Source organism: Diceros bicornis, chromosome 32 (assembly GCF_020826845.1).
Source record: "Diceros bicornis minor isolate mBicDic1 chromosome 32, mDicBic1.mat.cur, whole genome shotgun sequence".
Classification (NCBI taxonomy): Eukaryota; Metazoa; Chordata; class Mammalia; order Perissodactyla; family Rhinocerotidae; genus Diceros; species Diceros bicornis.
Window position 1 is genome coordinate 718,406 of NC_080771.1, and position 25,431 is coordinate 743,836.

The 25,431-nt window shown below is 35.9% G+C and overlaps 1 protein-coding gene across 3 annotated transcripts in view; it reads right to left on the reverse strand.

Moving 5' to 3' along the window:
• Positions 1–25,419, reverse strand: part of MYLK3 (myosin light chain kinase 3) — a 99,673-nt gene extending 74,254 nt beyond the window's left edge. The window contains exons 1-2 of one of the 3 annotated variants that reach the window (XM_058527724.1): positions 25,360–25,419; positions 15,869–15,974 (exon numbers count right to left, since the gene is read on the reverse strand). In XM_058527724.1, the coding sequence (XP_058383707.1) occupies positions 15,869–15,871 (3 nt within the window). In that variant the 5' untranslated portion in view covers positions 15,872–15,974; positions 25,360–25,419. Of the gene's footprint in view, positions 1–6,797; positions 7,304–15,868; positions 15,975–25,359 lie in introns of those variants that run through there. The other 2 variants (XM_058527721.1, XM_058527725.1) reach the window with 2 other exon arrangements.
• Positions 25,420–25,431: the final 12 nt, after the last annotated feature.

The following is a 25,431-nucleotide window of genomic DNA, read 5'->3' on the forward strand; positions in this document are numbered from 1 at the left end:
CAAGATCCAACATCCATTTATCATAAAAACTCTCAACGAAATGGGTATAGAAGGAAAGTACCTTAACATAATAAAGGCCATACATGACAAACCCACAGCCAACATCATACTCAATGGGCAAAAGCTGAAAGCCATCCCTCTGAAAACAGGGACAAGACAAGGGTGCCCACTCTTGCCACTCTTATTCAACACAGTACTGGAGGTTCTGGCCAGAGCAATTAGGCAAGAAAAAGCAATAAAAGGAATCCAAATAGGCAACGAAGAAGTGCAACTCTCGCTGTTTGCAGATGACATGATCTTATATATAGAAAACCCTAAAGAATCCATTGGAAAACTATTAGAGATAATCAACAACTACAGTCAAGTGGCAGGGTACAAAATCAACTTACAGAAATCAGTTGCATTTCTATATACCAACAACGAACTAACAGAAAGAGAACTCAAGAAGACCATCCCATTTACAACTGCAACAAAAAGAATAAAATATCTAGGAGTAAATTTAACCAAGGAAGTGAAAGACCTATACAATGAAAACTATAAGACATTATATATATAGTTTATATATTGAGTGAAATCAATGATGACATAAAGAAATGGAAAAATATTCCATGCACTTGGATTAGAAGAATAAACATAGTTAAAATGTCCATACTACCTAAAACAATCTACAGATTCAATGTAATCCCAGTCAGAATCCCAAGGACATTCTTCACAGAAATAGAAAAAAGAATACTAACACATTCACATGGGGCAACCAAAGACCCCGTATAGCTAAAGCAATCCTGAAAAATAAGAACAAGGCTGGAGGCATCACAATCCCTGACTTCAAAATATACTACAAAGTGATAGTAATTAAAACAGCATGGTACTGGTACAAAAACAGACACACAGATCAATGGAACAGAATTGAAAGTCCAGAAATAAAATCTTATATCTATGGGCAGCTAATCTTTGACAAAGGAGCTAAGCACATACAGTGGAGAAAGGACAGTCTCTTCAATAAACGGTGCTGGGAAAACTGGACAGCCACTTGCAAAAGAATGCAAGTAGACCACCTTCTTTCACCATACACAAAAATTAACTCAAAATGGATCAAAGACCTGAAGGTGAGACCTGAAACTATAAAACTCCTGGAGGAAAATATAGGTAGTACACTACTCATCATCAGCCATAAAGGGATCTTTTTGAATTCCATGTCTACTCAGACAAGGGAAACAAAAGAAAAAATAAACAAGTGGGACTTCATCAGATTAAAGAGCTTCTACAACACAAAGGAAACTAGGATCAAAATGAATAGGGAACCCACCAGCTGGGAAAAAATATTTGCAAACCACATATCGGACAAGAGCTTAATCTCCATAATATATAAAGAACTCACACAACTCAATAACAAAAGAACACTCCAATCAAAAAACGGGCAGAGGAAATGAAATCTTCTCCAAAGATATACAGATGGCCAATAGACACATGAAAAGATGCTCAACATTACTAATCAAATGTGAATCAAAACCACACTAAGATATCACCTTACACCCGTTAGAATGGCTATAATGACCAAGACAAAAAGCAACAAATGCTGGAGAGGCTATGGAGAAAAGGGAACCCTCATACACTGCTGGTGGGAAAGCAAACTGGTGCAGCCTCTATGGAAAACAGTATGGAGATTCCTCAAAAAATTGAAAATAGAAATACCTTATGATCCAGCTATCCCACTTATCAAACGAACCTGAAATCAACAATCCAAAGAGGCTTATGCACTCCTATGTTCATCGCAGCATTATTCACTATAGCCAAGTCATGGAAGCAACCCAAGTATCCCTCAACTGATGATTGGATAAAGAAGATGTGGTATATATATACCATGGAATACTACTCAGCCATAAAGAAAGAAAAAATCATCCCATTTGCAACAACATGGATGGACCTGGAGGGTATTATGTTAAGTGAAATAAGCCAGAAAGAGACAGACAAGCAGTGCATGATTTCACTCATATGTGGAAGATAAACCAACACACGGACAGCACTGTTTGGTGGTTACCAGGGGCAAGGGGGATGCAGGGGGTGGGCACAAGGGGTGGAGGGATGCACTTATATGGTGATTGATAAACAATAATGTACAACAAAAATTTCACAATAAAAAGAAGTCATTATGGCTTGCCATATTAAAAGCTAGTCAATTAGAATCAAATAATAAAATTGGCTCTGAATTAAAAAAAAAAAGATGTGGTGTATATATATATACAATGGAATACTACTCAGCCATAAAAAAGACAAAATTGTCCCATTTGCAATAACATGGATGGGCCTGGAGGGTATTATGTTAAGTGAAATAAGCGAGACAGAGAAAGACAAACACTGTATGACTTCTCTCATACGTGGAATATAAACCAACACACAGACAGAGAGAACAGCTGGTGGTTACCAGGGAGAAGGGAGTTGGGGGGTGTCACGAGGGGTGAAGGGGTGCATTTATACAGTGACTGACAAATAATAATGTACAACTGGAATCTCACAATGTTATAAACTATTATGACATCAATTAAAAAAATGCCTAAAAAAAAAAATCCTAGAGTTGAAAAATACAATAACTGAACTGAGTAATTCAACAGAGAGTTTCAAACACAGACTCAACCATGCAGAAGAAAGAATCAGCAACAGGGAGGACAGAACATTAGAAATTATCCAGTCATAGGAGCAAAAAGAAAAAAGAATGAAAAAGAGTAAAAAAGCCTACGAGACTTACAGGACACCATGACAAGAAACAATATGCGCATTATGGGAATTCCAGAAGGAGAAGAGAAAGAAAAAGGGACAGAAAGTATATTTAAAGCAAAAATGGCTGAAAACTTCTGAAACCTGGGGAGAGAAATAGACATCCAGATCCACGAGACCCAAAGAACCCCCAAATAGGTTGAACCTGAATAGGACTACACTGAAACACATTACAACTAGATTGTCAAAAGTCAAAGAGAGAGAAAGAATTTTAAAAGCAGCAAGAGAAAAGGGATAAGTTACATACAAGGGAACCCCCATAAGATTATCAGTGAATTTCTCAACAGAAACATTTCAGGCTAGGAGAGAATAGGATGACATATTCAAAATATTGAAGAAAAACACTGTAAACCAAAGGTACTATACCTGGTGAAGCTGTCCTTCAGAAAGGAAGGAGGAATAAAGACTTTGCCAAACAAACAAAAGCTGAAGGAGGTCATTATCACTACACTTGCCTTATAGGAAATGCTAAAGGGAGTTCTTTGAGTGGAAGTAAAAAGATGCTAATTAACATCATAAAAACATAAAAAGGCAGCACAAATACATAGTCAAATGGTAAATATACAATCAAAGTTAGATTCTGCAATTTGGTAATGGTAGTGCATAATTCACTTACAAATCTAGTTTAAAAGTTAAAAAAAATGAAGCCAGCCCTGACGGCCTAGTGGTTAAAGTTCAGCAGACCCCACTTTGGCGGCCTGGGTGTGGTTCCTGGGCATGGAACCACACCACTCGTCTGTCAGTAACCATGCTGTGGCAGCGGCTCACATAGAAGAACTAGAAGGACTTACGACTAGAATATACAAGTATGTACTGGGGCTTCAGGGAAGAAAATAAAATAGAATATGCAATTCCTTTAAAAATAAATAAATAAATAAAAGTTAAAAAAAAAGTGAATATAAAAACCATAACTACAACAATCTGTTATTAGTTACACAATATAAAAAACATGTAAATTGTAACAGCAATAACCTAAAATGTGAGGGGAAGGAGAAGTAAAAGTGTAAAGTTTAGGAGTTCTACTGCTGTTAAGCTGTTGTCAGCTTAAAATAGAATTTATAATTTTAAGATGTTTTATGTAAGCCTCCTGGTAACCACAAGGGAAAAATCTGTAGCAATTACACAAAAGAACATGATAAAGAAATCAAAGCACACTGATACCAAAAGACATCAAAATATACAAAAAAAAGAGAGCAAGATAAGAAACAAGGAACAATGAATCTACAAAACAACCAGAGAGCAATTAACAAAATGGCAATAGTAAGTCCTTACCTATCAACAACTACTTTAAACATAAACAGATTAAATTCTCCAGTCAAAAAATACAGAATGACTGAATGAATAAAAAAATAAGATCCAAGAACATGCTGCCTATAAGAGACTCATTTTACCTTAAATACACACACAGACTGAGAGCAAAGGGACAAAAAAAGTCATAAACAAACGGTAACCAAAAAAAAAAGCAGGGATAGCTATACTTATATCGGACAAAACAGACTTAATTAAAATAGTAAAAAGAGATGCCTTTAATGATAAAGCAGTCAATCAATCAAAAAGACACACAATCGTAAATATTTACACACTCCACATTGGAGCACCTAAATATATAAATCAAACTAACAGAACTAAAAGGAGAAATAAATGGTGACACAATAACAGCTGGGGTCTCTAATACCCCACTCTCAACATTAGATAGATCATCCAGAGAATCAATAAGGAAACAGCAGATTTGAACAACACTACAGACCAAATGAACCTAACAGACATATACAAAACATTCTATCCAACAACAGGAGAATACACATTCTTCTCAAGCACAAATGGAAGATTTTCTAGGATAGACAATATGTTAGGTTAAAAAGAAGTCTTAGCAAGTTCAAGAAGACTGAAATCATACCAAGTATCTTCTCTGAACACAATGGCATGAAACTAGAAATTAATAAAAAGAGGAAAATTCATCAATACATGGAAATTAAACAACACTCTTCTGAATAACCAATGAATCAAAGAAGAAATTAAAGGGGAAATAAAAGTTTCTTGAGACAAATGAAAATGGAAACACAACATCCTGGACCTTATGAGATGCAGCAAAAGCAGTTCTAAGACGGAAGTTCACAGCAATAAACACCAATATTAAAAAGAAAGATCCCAAATAAACAACCTAACTCTACACCTTAAGGAACTAGAAAAAGAAGAAAAAACTGAGCCAAACATTAGCAGAAGAAAGGAAACAATAAAGATTAGAGCATACTAAAACAGAGAACAGAAAAACAATAGAAAAAAATTAACCAGACTGAGTTGATTCTTTGAAAAGATAAAAAAAATTGACAAACCCTTAGCTAGACTAAACAACGAAAAAAAAAGGATCAAAATCAACAAAATTATAAACGAAAAAGGAGGCACTACAACTGATAACACAGAAATTCAAAGGATCACAAGAGGCTACTACGAACAACTATACACCAACAAACAACCCAGAAGAAACGGATAAATTCCTAGAAACATACAACTTACCAAGATTCAATCAGGAAGAAAGAGAAAATATGAATAGACCAATTACTAGTAAAGAGATTGAAATAGTAATCAAAAACCTCCCCCAGAACAAGTCCAGGACCAGATGGCTTCTCTGGAGAATTCTAACAAACACTGAAAGAAGAATTAACACCAATCCTTCTCAAACACTTCCAAAAACTTGAAGAGAAGGGAACATTCCAAAACTCATTTTACAAGACCAGCATTATGTGATACTAAAACCAAAGAAGGAGACTACTAGAAGAAAACTACAGACCAACATCCTTAATGAACACAGATGCAAAAATTCTCAATAAAATACGAGCAAACTGAATTCAGCAGCACATTAAAAAGATCATTCACCATGATCAAGTGGGAATTATCCCTGGGATGCAAAGATGGTTCAATATAATGAAAACGTACCACACACTGGTAAAGGTAAGCATATAGTCAAATTCACAATACAGGCATACTTTGGAGCTACTGTGAGTTTGGTTCCAGACCACCAAAATAAAGCGAATATCACAAGAAAGCAAGTCACACAAATTTTTTGGTTTCCCAGTACATATAAGAGTTATGTTTACACCATACTTAAGTCTACTAAGTGTGTAACAGCATAAAAAATCAATGTACACACCTTAATTAAAAAATACTTTATTGCTAAAAAATGCTAACCATCATCTGAGCCTTCAGCAAGTTGTAATCTTTTTGCTGGGGGAGGGTCTTGGAAAAAGAAAACACAATGTCCATGAAGTGCAATAAAGTAAAGCACATAAAACAAGGTACACCTGTACCCCAATAATGTAATATGGTGATGTACTAACTAAACTCTAGAATAAAGGTTAAAGGACAAAAGTAGTAAAAACAGCTATAGCTTCAACAGTTTGTTAATGGATACACAATAAAAAATGTAAATGGTGACATCAAAAACATAAAAGGGGAGGAGAAAAAGGATAGAATATTTGTATGTGATCAAAGTTAAACTGTTATCTATGTTTCATGTAAACCACATGGTAACCACAAAGCAAAAATCTACAATACATACACAAAAGACAAATGGAAGGAAATCAAAGCATACTAATAAGGAAAAACATCATCTTACAAAGAAAGACAGCAAGAAAGGAAGAAAAGAAAAATGGAACTACAAAACAGCCAGAAAACAATTAAAAAGATGGCATTAGCAAGTCCTTACCTATCAATAATTACTCTAAATGTTAATGGACTGAATTCCCCAATCAAAAGGCACAGAGTCGATAGATGGATAAAAAAAGCAAGACCCAACTATATGCTGCTTACAAAAAACTCAGTTCTAAGGATATAGATTCAAAGTGAAGGGATGGCAAAAGATATTCCATTGCAAACGGAAATCAAAAAGAGCATGGGGAGAGGTGACGTCAGCACCATGGCGGAGTGAACTCTCCCCTTAGACTCTCCTTTCTAAGACACAACAAAAAGGACATTCATATACCAACAGAGGACATTCACACAACACAAAAGTTGTCTGAGAGACTCACCCAGCCATATATCTGAAGGTGGAGGTGCTGGATCCCCCGGAGGAAGTGGAAGGAGGTAAGGAGAGCCTCTGTCCCTCTCTGGCAGCAACCTTGGGCTCCGCCACAACAGCTCTGAGAAGAGAAGGGGGAGGGGCGGCCCTCCATGGGAACACTGTCACTCTCCAAGTTCCCTTACAGCCCATGGAAAAGATCCACATGGAGGTGACTGAACTGTGGCAGTGGTGTCTTCACATCAAGCTAGCACCCAAGGAGAGCAGATAGCGGGGGAAGAGCGAGAAGCCCTTGGGATGGCACAGGTGAAAGAAAGCCCCTCTCCCCCGCCCAGTGCTCCAGCTCAGCTAGTTGGCCAGAGCACCCACACATTCCTTAGAAAAGCAGCAGCTAGAAGCCAGGGGTCACAGCAGGCTCAGAATAAACAGCTCTTGACCCCCACCTAGTGGTGGCAGGTGGAAGCTGCGACCAGATACTATCACTATGCAGAGGCACAAACTCACGCCATCAAAAAGTATGAAAAAATATGTTAAATCTCCAGACCAGAAAGAAAATGACAAGCACTCAGAAATCAATCCTGAAGGCACAGAAATTTATAATCTACATGACAGAAAATTCAAATCACTATCATAAAAAGCTCAAGGAGTTACAAAAAAATACAGATAGACAGTTCAATGAAATCAGGAACTTCTTCACAAAAGAGATTGAAACTACAAAGAAAAACCAATCAAAAATGGAGATGAAAAACACAATGGAGAAGATAAAGCAAAATCTGGAGTCTTTAAATAACAGAGCTGACAATATGGAGGATAAAATTAGCAATCTAGAGGATAGGAATGCATAAATGCTCCAGATGGAGGAGGAGGAGAGAGAACTAAGACTAAAAAGAAATGAAGAAATTCTCTGAGAAACAGCTGACTTAATTAGGAAATGCAACATAAGGATGATAGATATTCCAGAGGGAGAAGAGAGGGAAAAAGGAGCAGAAAGCTTGTTCAAAGAAATAATAGCTGAGAACTTCCCAAACCTGGGGAAAGAGCTGGAAATACAAGTGAATGAAGCCAACAGATCTCCTAACAGCATTAACATAAGAAGACCCTCTCCAAGGCATATACTAGTAAACCTGACAAAAGTCAATGACAAAGAAAAGATATTAAGGGCAGCAAAGCAGAAGAAAATAACTTACAAAGGAACCCCTATCAGGCTTTCAGCAGATTTCTCAGCAGAAACCTTACAGGCTAGGAGAGAGCAGAATGATATATACAAAATTCTGAAAGACAAAAACTTTCAGCCAAGAATACTCTATCCAGTGAAAATATCCTTCAGATAGGATGGAGAAATATTTTCCCAGATAAACAAAAGCTAAGGGAGTTCATTGCCACAAGGACCCCCCTACAAGGAAGGAAGGAAAGAAGGGAGGGAGGGAGGGAGGGAGGAAGGAGACACAAAGCCTTGAGCAAGGAGAAAAATAGCTGGACAAAATCATAAAATATGCAGCTCTCTATCAGAACAGGCTAGCAAACATTTAATTATAACATCAAAGATAAAGGGAAGAAAACACCAAAAATAAATGTAATCTCATCATTTTAACCACAAACTCACAATACAAGATGGAATAAGTTGTGACAGTTATATCTTAGAAGGGGAAGAGGAAATGGATGGAATTGACTTAGTTTAAGGAAATAAGAGTCTATCAGGAAACGGACTATCTCAGCTACAAGATTTTTTATACAAACCTCATGGTAACCACTAAACAACTAATCAGAACAGAGACACAAATGATAAATAAAGAGAAAACTAAGAAAACCATCATAGAGAACTACCAAACTGAATTGGTAATCTGAAACATGAGACGAGAAACAAAGGAAATGCAGAAGAACCGGAAAACGAGTGATAAAATGGCAGCATTAAGCCCTCAAATATCAATAATCACTCTAAATGTAAGTGGATTGAATTCTCCAATCAAAAGACATTGAGTGGTGGAATGGATTAAAAAACAAGACCCAACAATATGCTGCCTCCAGGAAACACATCTCAGTTCTAAAGACAAACACAAGCTCAGAGTGAACGGAGAGAAGACGATACTCTAAGCTACTGGCAAACAAAAGAAAGCAAGTGTTGCCATGCTTATATCAGACAAAGCAGACTTGAAGATAAAACAGGTAATGAGAGACAAAGAGGGCCAGTATATAATGATAAAAGGGACACTCCACCAAGAGACATAACACTTATACATATATATGCTCCCAACACAGGAGCAACAAAGTACATAAAGCAACTATTTTAACAAACCTAAAAGGAGATATTAACAACACAATAATAGTGGGGGACCTTAACACCCCACTTACATCAATGGATAGATCATCCAGACAGAAAGTCAATAAGGAAATAGTGGACTTAAATGAAAAATTAGACCAGATGGACTTTAAAGATATGTAGATAGATATCGATATAGATATATTGATATATATCCATCCAAATACAGCAGAATACATGTTCTCCTCAAGTGCAAATGGAACATTCTCAAGGATAGACCATATGTTAGGAAACAAGGCAAGCTTCAATAAATTTAAGAAGATCGAAATCATATCAAGCATATCTTCTGACCATAATGCTACGAAACTAGAAATCAACTACAAGGAAAAAACTGGGAAAGTGACAAAGATGTGGAGACTAAACAACATGCCACTGAACAACCAATGGGTCACTGAAGAAATTAAAGGAGAAATCAAAAAATATCTGGAGACAGATGAAAATGAAAATACACCATACCAGCTCATATGGGATGCAGGAAAAGTGATCCTAAGAGGGAAATTCATAGCAATACAGACCCACCTTAACAAACAAGAAAAATCTCAAATAAGCAATCTTAAACTATACCTAACAGAATTAGAAAAGGAAGAACAAACAAAGCCCGAAGTCAGCAGAAGGAGGGAAATGATAAAAATTAGAGCTGAAATAAATGAAATTGAAACCAAAAAAACAGTAGAAAGGATCAATGAAACAAAGAGCTGGTTCTTGGAGAAGATAAACAAAACTAACAAACCCTTAGGGAGACTCACTAAGAAAAAGAGAAGGCTCAAATAAATAAAATCAGAAATGAAAGAGGAGAAAATGACAATGAATACCACAGAAACATGAAAGATTAAAAGAGAATACTATGAAAAATCATATGCCAACAAAATGGACAATCTAGAATAAATGGATAAATTCTTAGACTCATATAACCTCCCAAAACTGAATCAAGAAGTAGAGATTCTGAATAGACCAATCACAAGTAAAGAGATTGAAACAGTAATGAAAAAACTCCCAAAAAATAAAAGTCCAGGAAGAGATGGCTTCTCTGGAGAATTCTACCAAACATTCAAAGAAGATTTAATACCTATCCTTCTCAAACTATTCCAAAAAGTTGAAGAAGATGGAACATCTTCTAACACATTTTACGAGGCCAACAGCAGCCTGATCCCAAAGCCAGACAAGGACAACACAAAGAAGGAAAATTACAGGCCAATATCACTGATGAACATAGATGCAAAAATCCTCAACAAAATATTGGCAAACCAAATGCAACAATACATTAAAAGGATCATATACCATAATCAAGTGGGATTTATACCAGGAACACAGGGATGGTTCAACATCCGCAAATCAATCAATGTGATAACACCACATTAACAAAATGAGGAATAAAAACCACATGATCATCTCAATAGATGCAGAGAAAGCATCTGACAAGATCCAACATCCATTTATGATAAAAACTGTCAATAAAATGGATATAGAAGGAAAGTACCTTAATATAATAAAGGCCATATATTACAAACCCACAGCCAACATCATACTCAATGGGAAAAAACTGAAACCATCCCTCTGAGAACAGGAACAAGGCAAGGGTGCTCCCTCTCGCCACCCTTATTCAACATAGTACTGGAGGTTTTGGCCAGGGAAATTAGGCAAGAAAAAGGAATAAAAGGAATCCAAATAGACAATGAAGAAGTGAAACTCTCGCTGTTTGCAGACGACATGATTTTATACACAGAAAACCCTAAAGAATCCATTGGAAAACTAATAGAAATAATCAACAACTACAGCAAAGTTGCAGGGTACAAAATCAATTTACAAAAATCAGTTGCATTTTTATACTCTAATAACAAACTAACAGAACTCAAGAATACAATTCCATTTACATTGCAACAACAAAAAAACAAAATATCTAGGAATAAATTTAGGAGTTGAAAAACCTATACAATGAAAACTATAAGACATTATTGAAAGATATTGATGATGATATAAAGAAATGGAAAGATGTCCCATGCACTTGGATTGGAAAAATAAACACAGTTAAAATGTCCATACTACCTAAAGCAATCTATAGATTCAATGCAATCCCAATGACATTCTTCACGGAAAAAGAACAAAGAATTCTAAAATTCATATGGGGCAACAAGAGAGCCCGAACAGCTAAAGCAATCCTGAGAAACAAGAATCAAGCTGGAGGCATCACAATCCCTGACTTCAAAATATACTACAAAGCTATAATAATCAAAACAGCATGGTACTGGTATAAAAACAGACACATAGATCAATGGAACAGAATTGAAAGCCCAGAAATAAACCCACACATATATGGACAGCTAATCTTTGAGAAGGCAGCTAAGAACATACAATGGAGAAAGGAAAGTCTCTTCAATAAATGGTGCTGGGAAAATTGGACAGCCACATGCAAAAGAATGAAAGTAGACCACCATCTTTTGTCATACACAAAAATTAACTCAAAATGGATCAAAGTCTTGAAGGTAAGACCTGAAACTATAAAACTCCTAGAAGAAAATATAGGCAGTACACTCTTTGACATTGGTCTCAGAGGGATCTTTTAGAATTCCATGTCTACTTGGACAAGGGAAACAAAAGAAAAAATAAACAAGTGGGACTTCATAGGACTAAAGAGCTTCTGTAAGGCAAAGGAAACCAGGATCAAAATGAAAAGACAACCCACCAGCTGGGAGAAAATATTTGCAAATCATATATCTGATAAGTCGTTAATCTCCACAATATATAAAGAACTCATAGGACTGAACAATAAAAAAACAAACAATCTGATCAAAAAATGGGCAAAGGATATGAACAGACATTTTTCCAAGGAAGATATACAGATGGCCAATAGGCACATGAAAAGATGTTCAACATCACTAATCATCAGGGAAATGCGAATCAAAACTACACTAAGATATCACCTTACACCCATTAGAATGGCTATAATCACCAAGACAAAAAACAACAAATGTTGGAGAGGATGTGGAGAAAAGGGAACCTTTATACATTGCTGGTGGGAATGCAAACTGGTGCAGCCTCTATGGAAAACAGTATGGAGGAGCCGGCCCCATGGCTTAGCGGTTAAGTGCACACGCTCGCTACTGGCAGCCTGGGTTCGGGTCCCAGGTGCGCACTGACACACTGCTTGTCCGGCCATGCTGAGGGAGCGTCCCAGATACAGCAACTAGAAGGATGTGCAACTAGGACATACAACTATCTACTGTGGCTCTGGGGAGAAAAAGGGAAAAAAAAAAAAAAACGGATGAGGATTGGCAATAGATGTTAGCTCAGGGCTGGTATTCCTCAGCAAAAAGAGGAGGATTGGCATGGACGTTAGCTCAGGGCTGATCTTCCTCACAAAAAAAAAAAAAACAGTATGGAGACTTCTCAAAAAATTAAAAATAGAAATACCATATGACCCAGCTATCCCACTACTGGGTACTTATCCAAAGAACTTGAAATGAACAATTCAGAGACTTTTGCACCCCTATGTTCACTGCAGCATTAGTCACAATAGCCAAGATGTGGAAGCAGCCCAAGTGCCCATCGACTGATGACTGCATACAGAAGATGTGGTATATATATACAATGGAATACTACTCAGCCATAAAAAAGGACAAAATTGTCCCATTTGCAACAACATGGATGGACCTTGAGGGTAAGTGAAATAAGCCAGACAAAGACAAACACCATATGATTTCACTCATATGTGGAAGATAAACAAATACATGGACAAAAAGAACACATTAGTGGTTACCAGAGGGGAAGGGGGCTGGGAGGTAGGCATCAGGAGTAAAGGGGCACATATACATGGTGAGACAAATAACAACGTACAATTGAAATTTCACGATGTTATAAACTATTATGACATTAATAAAATAAAAGATATATGCACGCCCATGTTCACTGCAGAATTATTTACAATAACCAAGACGTGGACGCAACTTACGTGTCCAACAATGGATGAATGGATAGAGAAGATGTGAAATATATATACAATGGAATATTATTCAACCACAAAAAAGAAGGAAATCTTGCCATTTGCCACACCATGGATGGACCTTGAGGGCGTTACACTAAGTGAAATAAGTCAGAGTGAGAAAGACAAGCACTGTATGATCTCACTTATATGTGGAATCTTAAAAAAAAAAAAAATGAACTCAATGATATGAAGAACAGATTGGTGGTTGCCAGAGGCAGAGGAGGGGGGCATGGGCGAAGTGAGTGAAGAGGGTCAAAAGGCACAAACTTCCAGTTATAAAATAAATAAGTCATGGGATGTAATGTACAGCATGGTGACTATACTTAATAATACTGTATTGTATATTTGAAAGTTGCTAAGCGAGTAAATCGTAAAAGTTATCACAAGAAAAAAACACTTCTAACTATGTGTGGTGATGGATGTTAACTAGACTTATTGCAGTGATCATTTGATAATATATACAAATATCTAATCATTATATTGTATACCTAAAACAAATATGATATCATGTCAATTATATCTCAATAAAAAATAAAATAAAAAGCATTAACACCAATTCTTCTCAAACTCTTCCATAAAACTCTTCCACATCCTAACTTATTCTACAAGGCTAGCATTACTCTAATACCAAAGCCAGATGAAGACATCACAAGAAAATTACAGACTAATATCCCTTATAAATATAGATGCAAAAATCCTAAACAAAATACTATTAAACCAAATCCAACAGCACATTAAAAGCACTATACATCATGATCAAGTGGGATTTATCCCAGGAATTCAAAGGTGGTTCAAAATACAAAAATTAATCCATGTAATACATCTCATTAAAAGAACAAAGGAAAAAACCCAAATAATCATCTCAATTGATGCACAAAAGGAATTTGACAAAATTCAACATCTTTCATGATAAAACTCTCAGAAAACTAGGAATAGAAAAGAGCTTCCTCAAAATGATAAAGAGTATTTATGAAAAACTCACAGCTAATACCATACTCAATGGTGAAAAGACAGAAAGCCTTCCCCCTAAGATCAAGAACAAGACAAGAATCCCCATTTTTACCACTGCTATTCAACATTGTACTGGAGGTTCTAGCCATAGCAACTAGTCAAGAAAAAGAAAGCAGCAGCATCCAAATCAGAAAGAAGCAAAACTATCTCTATTTGCACATGACATGATCCTATACATGGAAAATCCTAAAGAATCCACAAGAAAGCTACCATAGTGAACAGAGAAATTCAGCAAAACCTCAGGGTACAAAAATCAGTTGTGCTTCCATACACCAGTAATGAACAATCTGAAAACGAAATTTAAAAAGCAATTCCAGGGCCGGCCCCGTGGCTTAGTGGTTAAGTGCGCGCGCTCCGCTGCTGGCGGCCCGGGTTCGGATCCCGGGCGCGCACCGACGCACCGCTTCTCCGGCCATGCTGAGGCCGAGTCCCACATACAGCAACTAGAAGGATGTGCAACTATGACATACAACTATCTACTGCGGCTTTGAGGGTAAAAATAAATAAATAAAAAGTTAAAAAAAAAAACTTTAAAAAAAGAAAATAAAAAGCAATTCCATTTGCGATAGCATCTAAAAGAATAAAATATCTGGGAATAAGTTTAACCAAGGAGGTGAAAGACTTACACACTGAATAAAACGTTGCTGAAACAAAACAAAGAAAACCTAAATAAATGGAAAGACAATCTGTGTTTATGGATAAGGAGGATAAATAGACTAAATATTGTTAAAATGTCAATAGTACCCAAATCTCTCTATAGAGTCAACACGATCCTTATCAAAATTCTAACAGCCTTTTTTTTTTTTACAGAAATGGGAAAAATGATCCTCAAATTCACATTTAATTGCACAGGGCTCTGAATAGCCAAAATAATCTTTAAAAAGAACAAAATTGGAAGACTCATACTTCCTGATTTCCCAACTTACTACAAAGCCACAGTAATCAAAACAGGGTGGTACTGGCATAAACATAAGATATATAGACCAATGGAATAAAATTCAGAGTCCAGAAATAAACCCATACATCTATCTCCAATTGACATGACAAAGGTGCCAAGTCTGTTCAAGGGGGAAAGAACAGTCCCGTCAGCAGATGGTGCTGGGACAACTGGAAATACACATGCAAAAGAATGAAGTTGGACCCCTACCTCACACGACATACAAAAATTAACTGAAAATGGACCAACAACCTAAATATAAGAGGTAAAACCCTAAAATACTTGCAAGAAAACATAGAGGGAAATCTGCATGACCTTGGATTTGGCAATGGATTTGTAAATATGACACCAAAAGTACAAGCAACAAAAGAAAAAATAGATAAACTTCATCAAAATTAAAAACTTTTGTGCACCAAGGACATTATCAAGAAAATCAAATGACAACCTGCAGAATGGCAGAAAATATTTGCTAATCACATATCTGATAAGGTTTTAATATGCAGAATATATAAAGAACTCCTACAACAACAAAAAGACAACCCAATTTGAAATGGGCAAAGCACCTGAATAGACATTTCTCCAAAGATATAAAAATGGCCAATAAGCATATGAAAAGATAATCAACATCATCAGTCATTAGAGAAATGCAAATCAAAACTACAATGAGATACTTCTTCTAGGACAGCAATAATAACAATAAAATAAAACCAACACTGGCAAGGACACGGAGAAATTGCTGAATCCCACACATTACTGGTGGAAATGTAAACTGGTGCAGCTAGTTACCACTGTGGAAAATAGTTTGGCAGTTCCTCAAAAATCTAAACATAAAATTACCATATGATCCAGCAATTCCACTCCTACGTATATAACCACAGGAACTGAAAGAGGGACTCCAATACATCCTTGTATGTCAATGTTCACTGCAGCATTTTCACAAAAGCTAAAAGATAGAACCCAAGTATCCATCAACAAATGAACAGATAAACGAAAATGTAGTTTATACATAAAATGTAATATTATTCAGCCATAAAAAGGAATGAAGTTCTGATATATGATACAACATGGATGAGCCTTCAAAAAATTATGCTAAGTGAAATAAGCCAGAGGCAAAAGGACAAATATTATATACTTGCACTCATATGAAACATCTAGAATAAGCAAACTCAGAGAGACAGAAAGCAGATTAAAGCTTACCAGGAGCTAGGGGAAGGAGAAATGGGAAGTTATTGCCGAATAGTTCGAGTTTCTATTTGGGGTGATGAAAAACTTTTGGAAACAGATAGTGGCAGTGGGTGCCACTGAATGTAATTAATGCTACTGAATTATACACTTAAAAATGGTTAAAATGGCCAATTTTGTTACGCATATATTACCACAAGTTCTTAAAGCAATGGTACATACCAAAAACAACAGAAAGGTACACTTTAACTGGGTGAATCATATGGTATTTGAATTATATCTCAATAAAAGTGTTAAAAAAATTATCAGTACCTGTGTATCCCCCTGGAAAGTCTCTTCATTTCCCAGGTTGAAGACCACTGCCACAGAGAACACTGATGCCAAAGGGATGCACTGAACACTCAGGTTAGAGTGGCAGCATCACACAGCTACCATTTTGCAAAGCATGTTGGAGGGCAACAATTCTGTCCATTGCTCAAAGATCACAAGTACAATGAGTATCCTAACATAAAAAGCAAACACTCTAGAATCAAGAGCATGAGTTATGTAATAGAGGCTGGGCCAGAATAAGTCTTTTTACCACAGTCAAAAATTATCACTAGTTTCTTGGTAAGGAATAATTACAAATTGGTTCCTTAATCTATTATATTATCCTTTAGCTATATTTATCCATGCATATGAGTATGTAAATTTTCTATTTCTCATTTATGGAGCAAGTCCAGTTAACTCAACAAAATCTTCCTTTATCTTCATCAAGTTCCAAAGTAAAAAACTTTGAGACATGGGAAGAACTCTAAGACATATTACAGGCAGTGACAGTAGGATCTTATTTGAATTTAAAACAAAAACTGTGGGGTTCCAATTCCAGGGAAGATAGAGTAAGTACATGTTTCTCTCACTGAATACAACTTTAAATCCTGGACAGAATACGTGGAGCACGTAAGTGAGGACTCTGAAATGTAAATGGTAATAGGCAGATTGGGAAAGCAGACGAGAATTCTAAATTCCACAGAACTCGCAAAGGCTGTGTGTGTGTGTGTGTGCGCGCGCGCGCGCGCGCATGTGAAGAGATCAGCCCTGTGCTAACACCTGCCGATCCTCCTCTTTTTTTTTTGCTGACAAAGACTGGCCCTGAGCTAACATCTGTGCCCATCTTCCTCCACTTTATATGGGATGCCGCCACAGCATGGCTTGCCAAGCAGTGTGTGGGTGCGCACCCGGGATCCGAACCAGCGAACCCCGGGCCGTCGCAGCAGAACGCGCACACTTAACCACTTGCGCCACCGGGCCGGCCCCTCAAAGGCTTTTTAATTCTTTTTCCTAAGTTATTGCCTGGCCTAGACCAAAAGGCAGCCTGAAACACAGAAATGTGCACACACAGAAGGAGCCAAGAGAAGCCCTCCCTTTCTGATATGAAGAATGGGAAACGGGACTCCTAAAGGTCAAAAAGAGTGGGCTATGTCTCTTCTGTTTTTCTTATTTTCTCCCCTTTCTACCACCCTGGACCCCAGATAATACCACAGCAGCCATATCTGGGAAGGCACCTAAATCCCAGAGGGTTCAGAGTGGATCCCTCCTCTCTGACCAGAAAAGCTATGATCCCAAGGGCATGGGCAAATCCCCATTGCTTTTCTTCCCCCCGTATCTTGTCACATCTTGGCCACAGACGCAGTCACAGGGAGTGTACAGCAGAGAGGGGAAATTAAGCCTCAGCTTTCTCAATGAAGGACTGGGAAGGGAGGCCCTAGGGAGCCAGAAAGTGTCAGGGAGAGTGTGAAAAGTAGGAAAATGAAGAGTGCAATCCCATAAAGTTGTCTGAATTACTGGGCTCTACTCTGAGCTGTGCATACATGGATCTGACCCTAAATAACAGCACAAGTTTTGAGAAGTGAGCTACCGGGTAGACTACTGCCCAGGCCCATACTAACCACTGGGTAGCACACATGCAGCACTGATCCAAACAGTACTACAGACACTTAGAAACTGAACTGATACTGGAACCACAGCTCACAGAGGACATCAGAACGTGCAGCCTGAACCTAACCAGGCTGACTGCCTACTGACACAACCAAAATCAGGATTATCTGTAGTTATCCAGAGGTTCACACACAATATTCAAAATGTCAAGGATAAAGTTCAAAATAACTTGGCATACGAAGAACCAAGAAAATATTAACTCAAATATCAACAGAAACCAATCACAACATGACACAAATAACCAGAGAAAGATGTTAAAGCAGCTACTATAACCATATGCTAAGGGTGAATAGTTTTAAAACAAATGGAAATATAGAAAGTCTCAAGAAAGAAATAGAAGATATAAAGAAAAAACAAATGGCAATTTAAGAAATAAAAAATACAAAAGTAAAAATATGTAATTCACTGGATGGACTTAGTAGAATGGAGATCGAAAGGGAAAGAGTCAGCGAACTTCAGATAGATCAATAGAAATTATCCAATCTGAATAGAGGGGGAAAAAAAAAGACTGAAATTTAATGAACAGAGCTTCTGGGATCTGTGAGACAATACCAGAAACTCTAACATTTGCATCATTGGAGTCTCAGACATAGGGGAGAAAGGAGGTGGAACAGAAAAAATATTTGAATAGTTGAAAACTTCACATATTTGGAGAAAGATATGTGCTTACATTTTCAAGAAACTCAGCAAACCCAAATAGGATAAACCCAAAGAAATCCACACCCAGACACACCATAATCAAACTGATAAAAAGGACAAAGAAAAGACTCCTGAAGGCAGCCACAGAAAAATAATGTTTCATATAGATGAAATATTATTTGAATGGCTGCATATTCCTCACCAGAAACCATGGAGGCCAGAAAGAAGTGATAGAATTTTTAATGTGCTGAAAGAAAAAAACTGTCAACCTAGAATTTTATATCCTGTAAATGTATCTTTCATGAATTAAGGCAAAATAAAGACATTCTCAGATGAAGGTAAACTATGAGAATTAATTGCCAGCAGATCAGCTTTAAAAGAAAGGCTAAAAGAAGTTTTCCAGGTGGAAAGGACATGATACCACTTGAAACTCAGAACATCAGGAATTAAGGAAGAGCAAGAGAAATGATAAATATCCAGGCAAATATAATGGGCTGCTGAGTTCTTAAAAATAGGTCTGTACAATAGTTGTAAGCAAAATATAAATCACTGTCCAATGGGTTTTCTAATTTACAGGACAACTATAACAGGAAAAGGTAATGGGATATAAATTTCTGATAAGATTTCTACACTCCACTTGAACTGGTAAAATATAGATTTAAGTAAACTGTTAAAGGTTAAGTCTGTTTAGGGTAATACCTAGAGCAACCACTAAAAAACTATACAAGGAGATATACTCAAAAAATGAAACAGATAAAATAGAATACTAGTAAATGCTGAAGAAATCCAAAAAAAAAAGGCAAGAAAAGGGAAACAGAAGAATATAAAAGAGAAATCACATAGAAAACAAATAATAAAATGGCAGATCTAAAATCAAAATATAAATAATTAAATACAAATGGTCTAAATAAACCAACTAAAATACAGAGATGGTCAGAAAAATCAAAACATGAACCACTATATGCTCTCTACAAGAAATTCACTTCAAATATGATAGAGGTAGGGTAAAAGGATGGAAAAGATGTACCACATAAACACTAATCAAAAGAAAAGTGGACTGGTTATAAGGTATTAATATCAGACCAAGCATTATAGAGCAAAGACAATTACCAGGAATAAGACAGACATTATTTAATAATAAAAGGGTCAATTCACCAAGAAGATATAACAATCCTAGATATTTATGTACCCAAAAACAGAGCTTCAAAACACATGAAGCAAAAACTGACAGAACTAAAAGGAGAAATAGACAGATCCATAATTATAGCTGGAGATTTCAACACATCTCTCTCAGTGATGGATAACACCAGCAGAAAATCAGCAAAGATACAGAACTGAACAGTATCTGCAGAATCCACATTCTTTTCAAGTGCATGTGGACACTTAGCAAGATAGATCGTATCTTAGGTCCTAACAAACTCTAATAATTTTAAAAGAACTGAAATCATATGAAATATGTTCTCTGATGACAATGAAATTAAACCAAAAATCAATAACTGAAAGATAACTGGAAAAGCCTTCAAACACTTGGAAATTAAACAAGAAATATCAAGGAAAATCAGAAAATATTATGAACTGAACAAAATGAAAATACAGCACAACAAAATTTGTGGGATAAAGAAAATACAGTGCTTAAAAGCAAATTTATGGCATTAAATGCTTCAGTTAGAAAAGTTTAAAATCAACAATCTAAGCTTCCACCATAAGAAACCAGAAAAAAAGAGCAAATAAATCCAAAGCAAGCAGAAGGCAGGAAACAAAGAGCAGAAATTAATGAAACTTAAAACAGAAAACAGAGACTATCAATAACCATAAGCTGGTTCTTTGAAAAAGCAATACAATACACCTCTACTAAGACTGACCAAAAAAAAAAAAAAAAAAAAATAGAGAAGACACAAATTACTAGTATCAGGAACGAAGGAGAGAATATCACTGACCCCCAAAACATAAAAAAGATAAGGGAATACTACAAACAATTCTAGACACAGAGATTCAACAACTTAGATGAAATGGACCAACTCCTCAAAAATCACAAAACTACCAAAACTCACCCTAATAGAAATAGATAATTGGAATTGTTCAACAATTATTAAAGAAATTGAATCCATAGTAAAATCCTTTTGAAACAGAAAACTCCAGGCCCTAATGGTTTCAACAACAAATTCTACCAAACATTTAAAGAATAACATTAATTCTACACAATCTCTTCCAGAAAATGAAAAATGATGAAATATTTCCCAACTCATTATATGAAACCAGTTATCACCTGATTCCCAAGCCAGATAAAGACAATACAAAAACACTATAGTTCAACATCTTTCATGAACACATGTAAAACAACTCTCAACAAACTATTAGCAAGTTGAATTCATCAATATATAAAAATAATAATACAACAGAACCAAGTAAGGTTTATATCAAAAATGCAAGGCTGGCTTCAATAATCAAAAATCAATGTAATCCATTATATTAACATTCTAAGGAAAAAAGGTCATATCCACTTATATGGAAAAACTGTCTGACAAAATGCAACATCTGTTAATGATAAAAACTCTCAGGGGCCAGCCCCGTGGCTTAGCAGTTAAGTGCTCGCACTCCGATGCTGGCGGCCCAGGTTCGGATCCCGGGCGCACACCGACGCACGGCTTCTCCAGCCATGCTGAGGCCACGTCCCACATACAGCAACTAGAAGGATGTGCAACTATGACACACAACTATCTACTGGGGCTTTGGGGGAAAAATAAATAAATAAATAAATAATTATTAAAAAAAAACTCTCAGAAAACAGGAACAGAGGGGCATTTCCTCAATATGATAAGGAAGTATTCTACAATAAACATCTACAGTTAACATCATACTTAATGGTGTAAGACTGAATATTTTCCCCCTTAAGACTGGAATCAAGTCAAGGATCTCCTCTCTCACATTCTTTTTCAACACTGTACTGAAGTCCTTGCCACTGCAGTAAGGCAAGGAAAAGAAATAAAAGGCAAACAGATTGTAAACTGATAAAACACTAAGGGGGGGGGACCCTCAACAATAAGAGAATAAAATAGATTCCTTAATAATAAGAAGGAAAATTTCTGACCGTGGTAAAAAGAATTATTCTGGTCCAGCCTAAAATTTCTATCATGTGTCTCATACTTTTCATTCTGGAGAGTTCACTTTGTATGTTAGGATACTCATTATTATAGTTCTAACATTTCAGCGATGAACACTACTAATAAACTAAGTGGGTAAAAATAGTACAAAAGAATAACTAGAAATGGTAAAAAAATAAACAGTGTGTTTGTGTGTATACAGACAGATAGATAAATATATATATCTCTCTCTCCAAATGTAAAAATAAGCTTATAATAACAGTAGTAAGAGAAAAAAAAAGCTACACAGAAAAAACTTAAAAATTGAAATAATTCATTTACAAAAAATATAAAAGGCTAAAAAAATAGAAAACGCTAGTGAAATTTAAAGAAAATTAGCAAGAAAATAAGATACCAAATCAAAATCAGAAGGTAAAATGGAAATAATTTTAAAGAAGGAGTTTCAAAGAATGATAGAGAAAATGTTTTAGGGAAGAACACATTCAATTTGGCAGTGTGACTACTTGTATCTAGAGCATATTTTTACATGAAGATTCAAACAAATTTGATGAATATTTTCATATGAAGTATGTAAAGAGCTTAATTTCTCCAAATTTAAAGGATAAACATGCAGGTTGAGAGGAAAGTAAAAATTAAATATACTGCTAAGACATTTTTACAGTCAGAATTAGAGAATCAAGTGCAATTACCAGAGCTTAGAAAGTCAAATACTTTTCAATTTGAATTCTTATCTCAGATAAAACACTTATTACTTTTAGGAAGAAACACAGATGTCACACCATACCAACCATTATTTTTAAAAGTATTTCTGAAATTTAAAGAAATGTGAATTTACTCTGGCTGAATTTTTAAGTTATTTGTAATTTTAAATTTTATTTCATCATAATATAAACTGCCTCAACTATTTGATCACTTCCACTGATTGTTACAGAGGAATAATTTACAGTATTTCTCTTACTTTTTAGATAACATACATTTAAACACAACTTAAGGCTTCCCTGCCCATAAAAATATAAGAAATGTTCATGTTTTTAAAAAAACAAACAAAATCCAATCTCAAGCATTTAATGCCCCCCCAAAACATTTTGGAATATCATGGGATTGGGTGGGGAGGTAAACATACAAATTTGTATAGTTTAGCCTAACAGCTCTCAAATAACTTTTATTTAATCTTGCTCTCATTAAAGAATGAACGTATCTTCAATAGACCTAATCTAATTATGGAATCATTTCAGGACATCCTGAATAATCATATCATTTATACATATTAGAGCAGAACAAACTTTGCATTATGTAACTAAATTACCATAATTATATGTTCTTAGGACATCTGCTGGTGAGAGAGATTTCTTCAACACCACTGACAAAGTAATATTTTCTGAAACCAGTGCAACATGCCTAGACAGATTCAGCTTTATGAGATAGCTTATAAACATATCTATCAGAGAATATAATTTCTAGAGAAATTGGTTCAATAGGTTACATCACAAACACGGGAAGCCTAATTTGTCTCTCTGCCAAAGAACTTTTTACATAAGCCAATGATTTAACATTATTAGCATCTGAAATAAATTACTTTTCTACAAGCTCCAGCCTAGTCACTAGTCTCCTCCCTTATTGTATCCAGTGACTATTTTAACATGACTTTCCTCTAAGGGTCTTCAGCTTTAAATGAATAGACTCTGACATCAATAATTCTTTTCTTTTTTTCGAGGAAGATCGGCCCTGGGCTGTGCCCATCTTCCTCTACTTTATATGGGATGCCGCCACAGCATGGCTTGATAATCGGTGCGTAGGTCTGGGCCCAGGATCCGAACCTGCAAACCCCTGGCCGCCGAAGTGGAACACGAAAACTTAACTGCTATGCCACCCGGCCGGCCCCAGAGATCAATAATTGTTTAAAGAGACACCTACTCCACAAGCTATTCTTGCTTTTTCTGAGGACATATACACGTTCACAAGCATTTTTAGATATTAATCATCTTCACGGTTTTTTCCCTCAAAATGAAATCCATTTTCTTATACTACATTTCAAAAATAAAATCACATTAGCATTGTTGGGAATAAACTCAACTACTAGGGCTTTTAAAATGCATACATGATAACTGTAAGGAGTACCTGCAGGTAAATATGGGGAGTGAGAGAAAAGGAATTCTTAGGGAAATTCTACATTCTACCTAGAGTACCTCTTAAGCTCCCTCTGCTGGCTACCATTTAAATAAAGTAGAAAAAAAATGTAAACCTTTTTTCTTTTGGGAAGTGATGGATGAGAGATGCATGATGAAGCTGACAATGCTACTGTGGAAACTGAAATGGAAATTCTCTTAAGTAAGGGCCAAGTCTAACCGATGACTACCTTCCCTACTAAGGCTTCAGGACTTCCAAACACATTTGGGGGATGGTGGGTACTTAAAATAAGGGAAGCTATTGTCAAGTCTGAATACGTTCATCATTAAATTGATATGCAAAAATGCAAAAACATTTAGTATAAAATAAATCAACTATAAATGGTTATCATTTAACACTAGAAAAATTAAGAAGTTAAATATACTTCACAAACTTCACTAGAACAAAAAGCTTATACCACACTATTTAATCTATTAGTTTCAATATTAAAGTTTATTTTTTCCTTCCAGAGTGAGGTTAAGTAACAATTTAAATATTATCAGGATGTATAAATGAACATCCATTTAGATAAAACATTACTGCTTAAAAGTGGCTATCTAAGAAGTATTTTGCATGTAATAAATATATTTTATGTTTAGGTTAACAGGCACCATCTTGAGAGCAGAAAAGTTTTTTTTTTTAACCAATAAATAAATTACATTCAAGAAAACAAGATGTTTTTATCTACAGTATGATATATCCTTACATGTTTTTCTTCATATAGCACCCAAAGTTCCAAACTGTCTAGAAAGTATCTCCCAAAATAAAACTCATACCTTAAGTCATAAAAATAAAGGCCAAGAAAAAAATCAATTTAAGACAAAATTTACAGTTCATATTCTTAATTCCCATTCAATAAAATATCAATTGCCAATCTAGTAAAAGTAATTGAACTGTATATACGCAATCTGTTAGTGCTGAAAATCTGAAATATATACTTTTAAAAGTCACTCTTTCTCAAAGTATTTAAAATATTGCATCTCTGGTGACAAACCTGAAAACTATTAAGCATTTTATCTCCCTAGTTTTCACACTTCCACTCCCACCCCTACTCCTTTATCCTTTAATAGCCATCCAGCTTTTTTTGGGGGGGGGGGGCAGGGGGGGTGTTGTAAATACACTTACTTATATCCCAAACACAAAACACTGACAATACTCCTTGGTAGACAAGGAAATCCCAGAATAGTCCAAGCCTACAGCTTTGCTCCCAAAGTGTGGCACAGGCTAAACGATAGGGGGAAAAAAACAATGAATGGCCCTTACTGATGCAGTCAGAATGCTCCTGAGAGTCCATAACTGTTTGAGAATTTGCTGATGTAATCCTGAAGAAAGTTT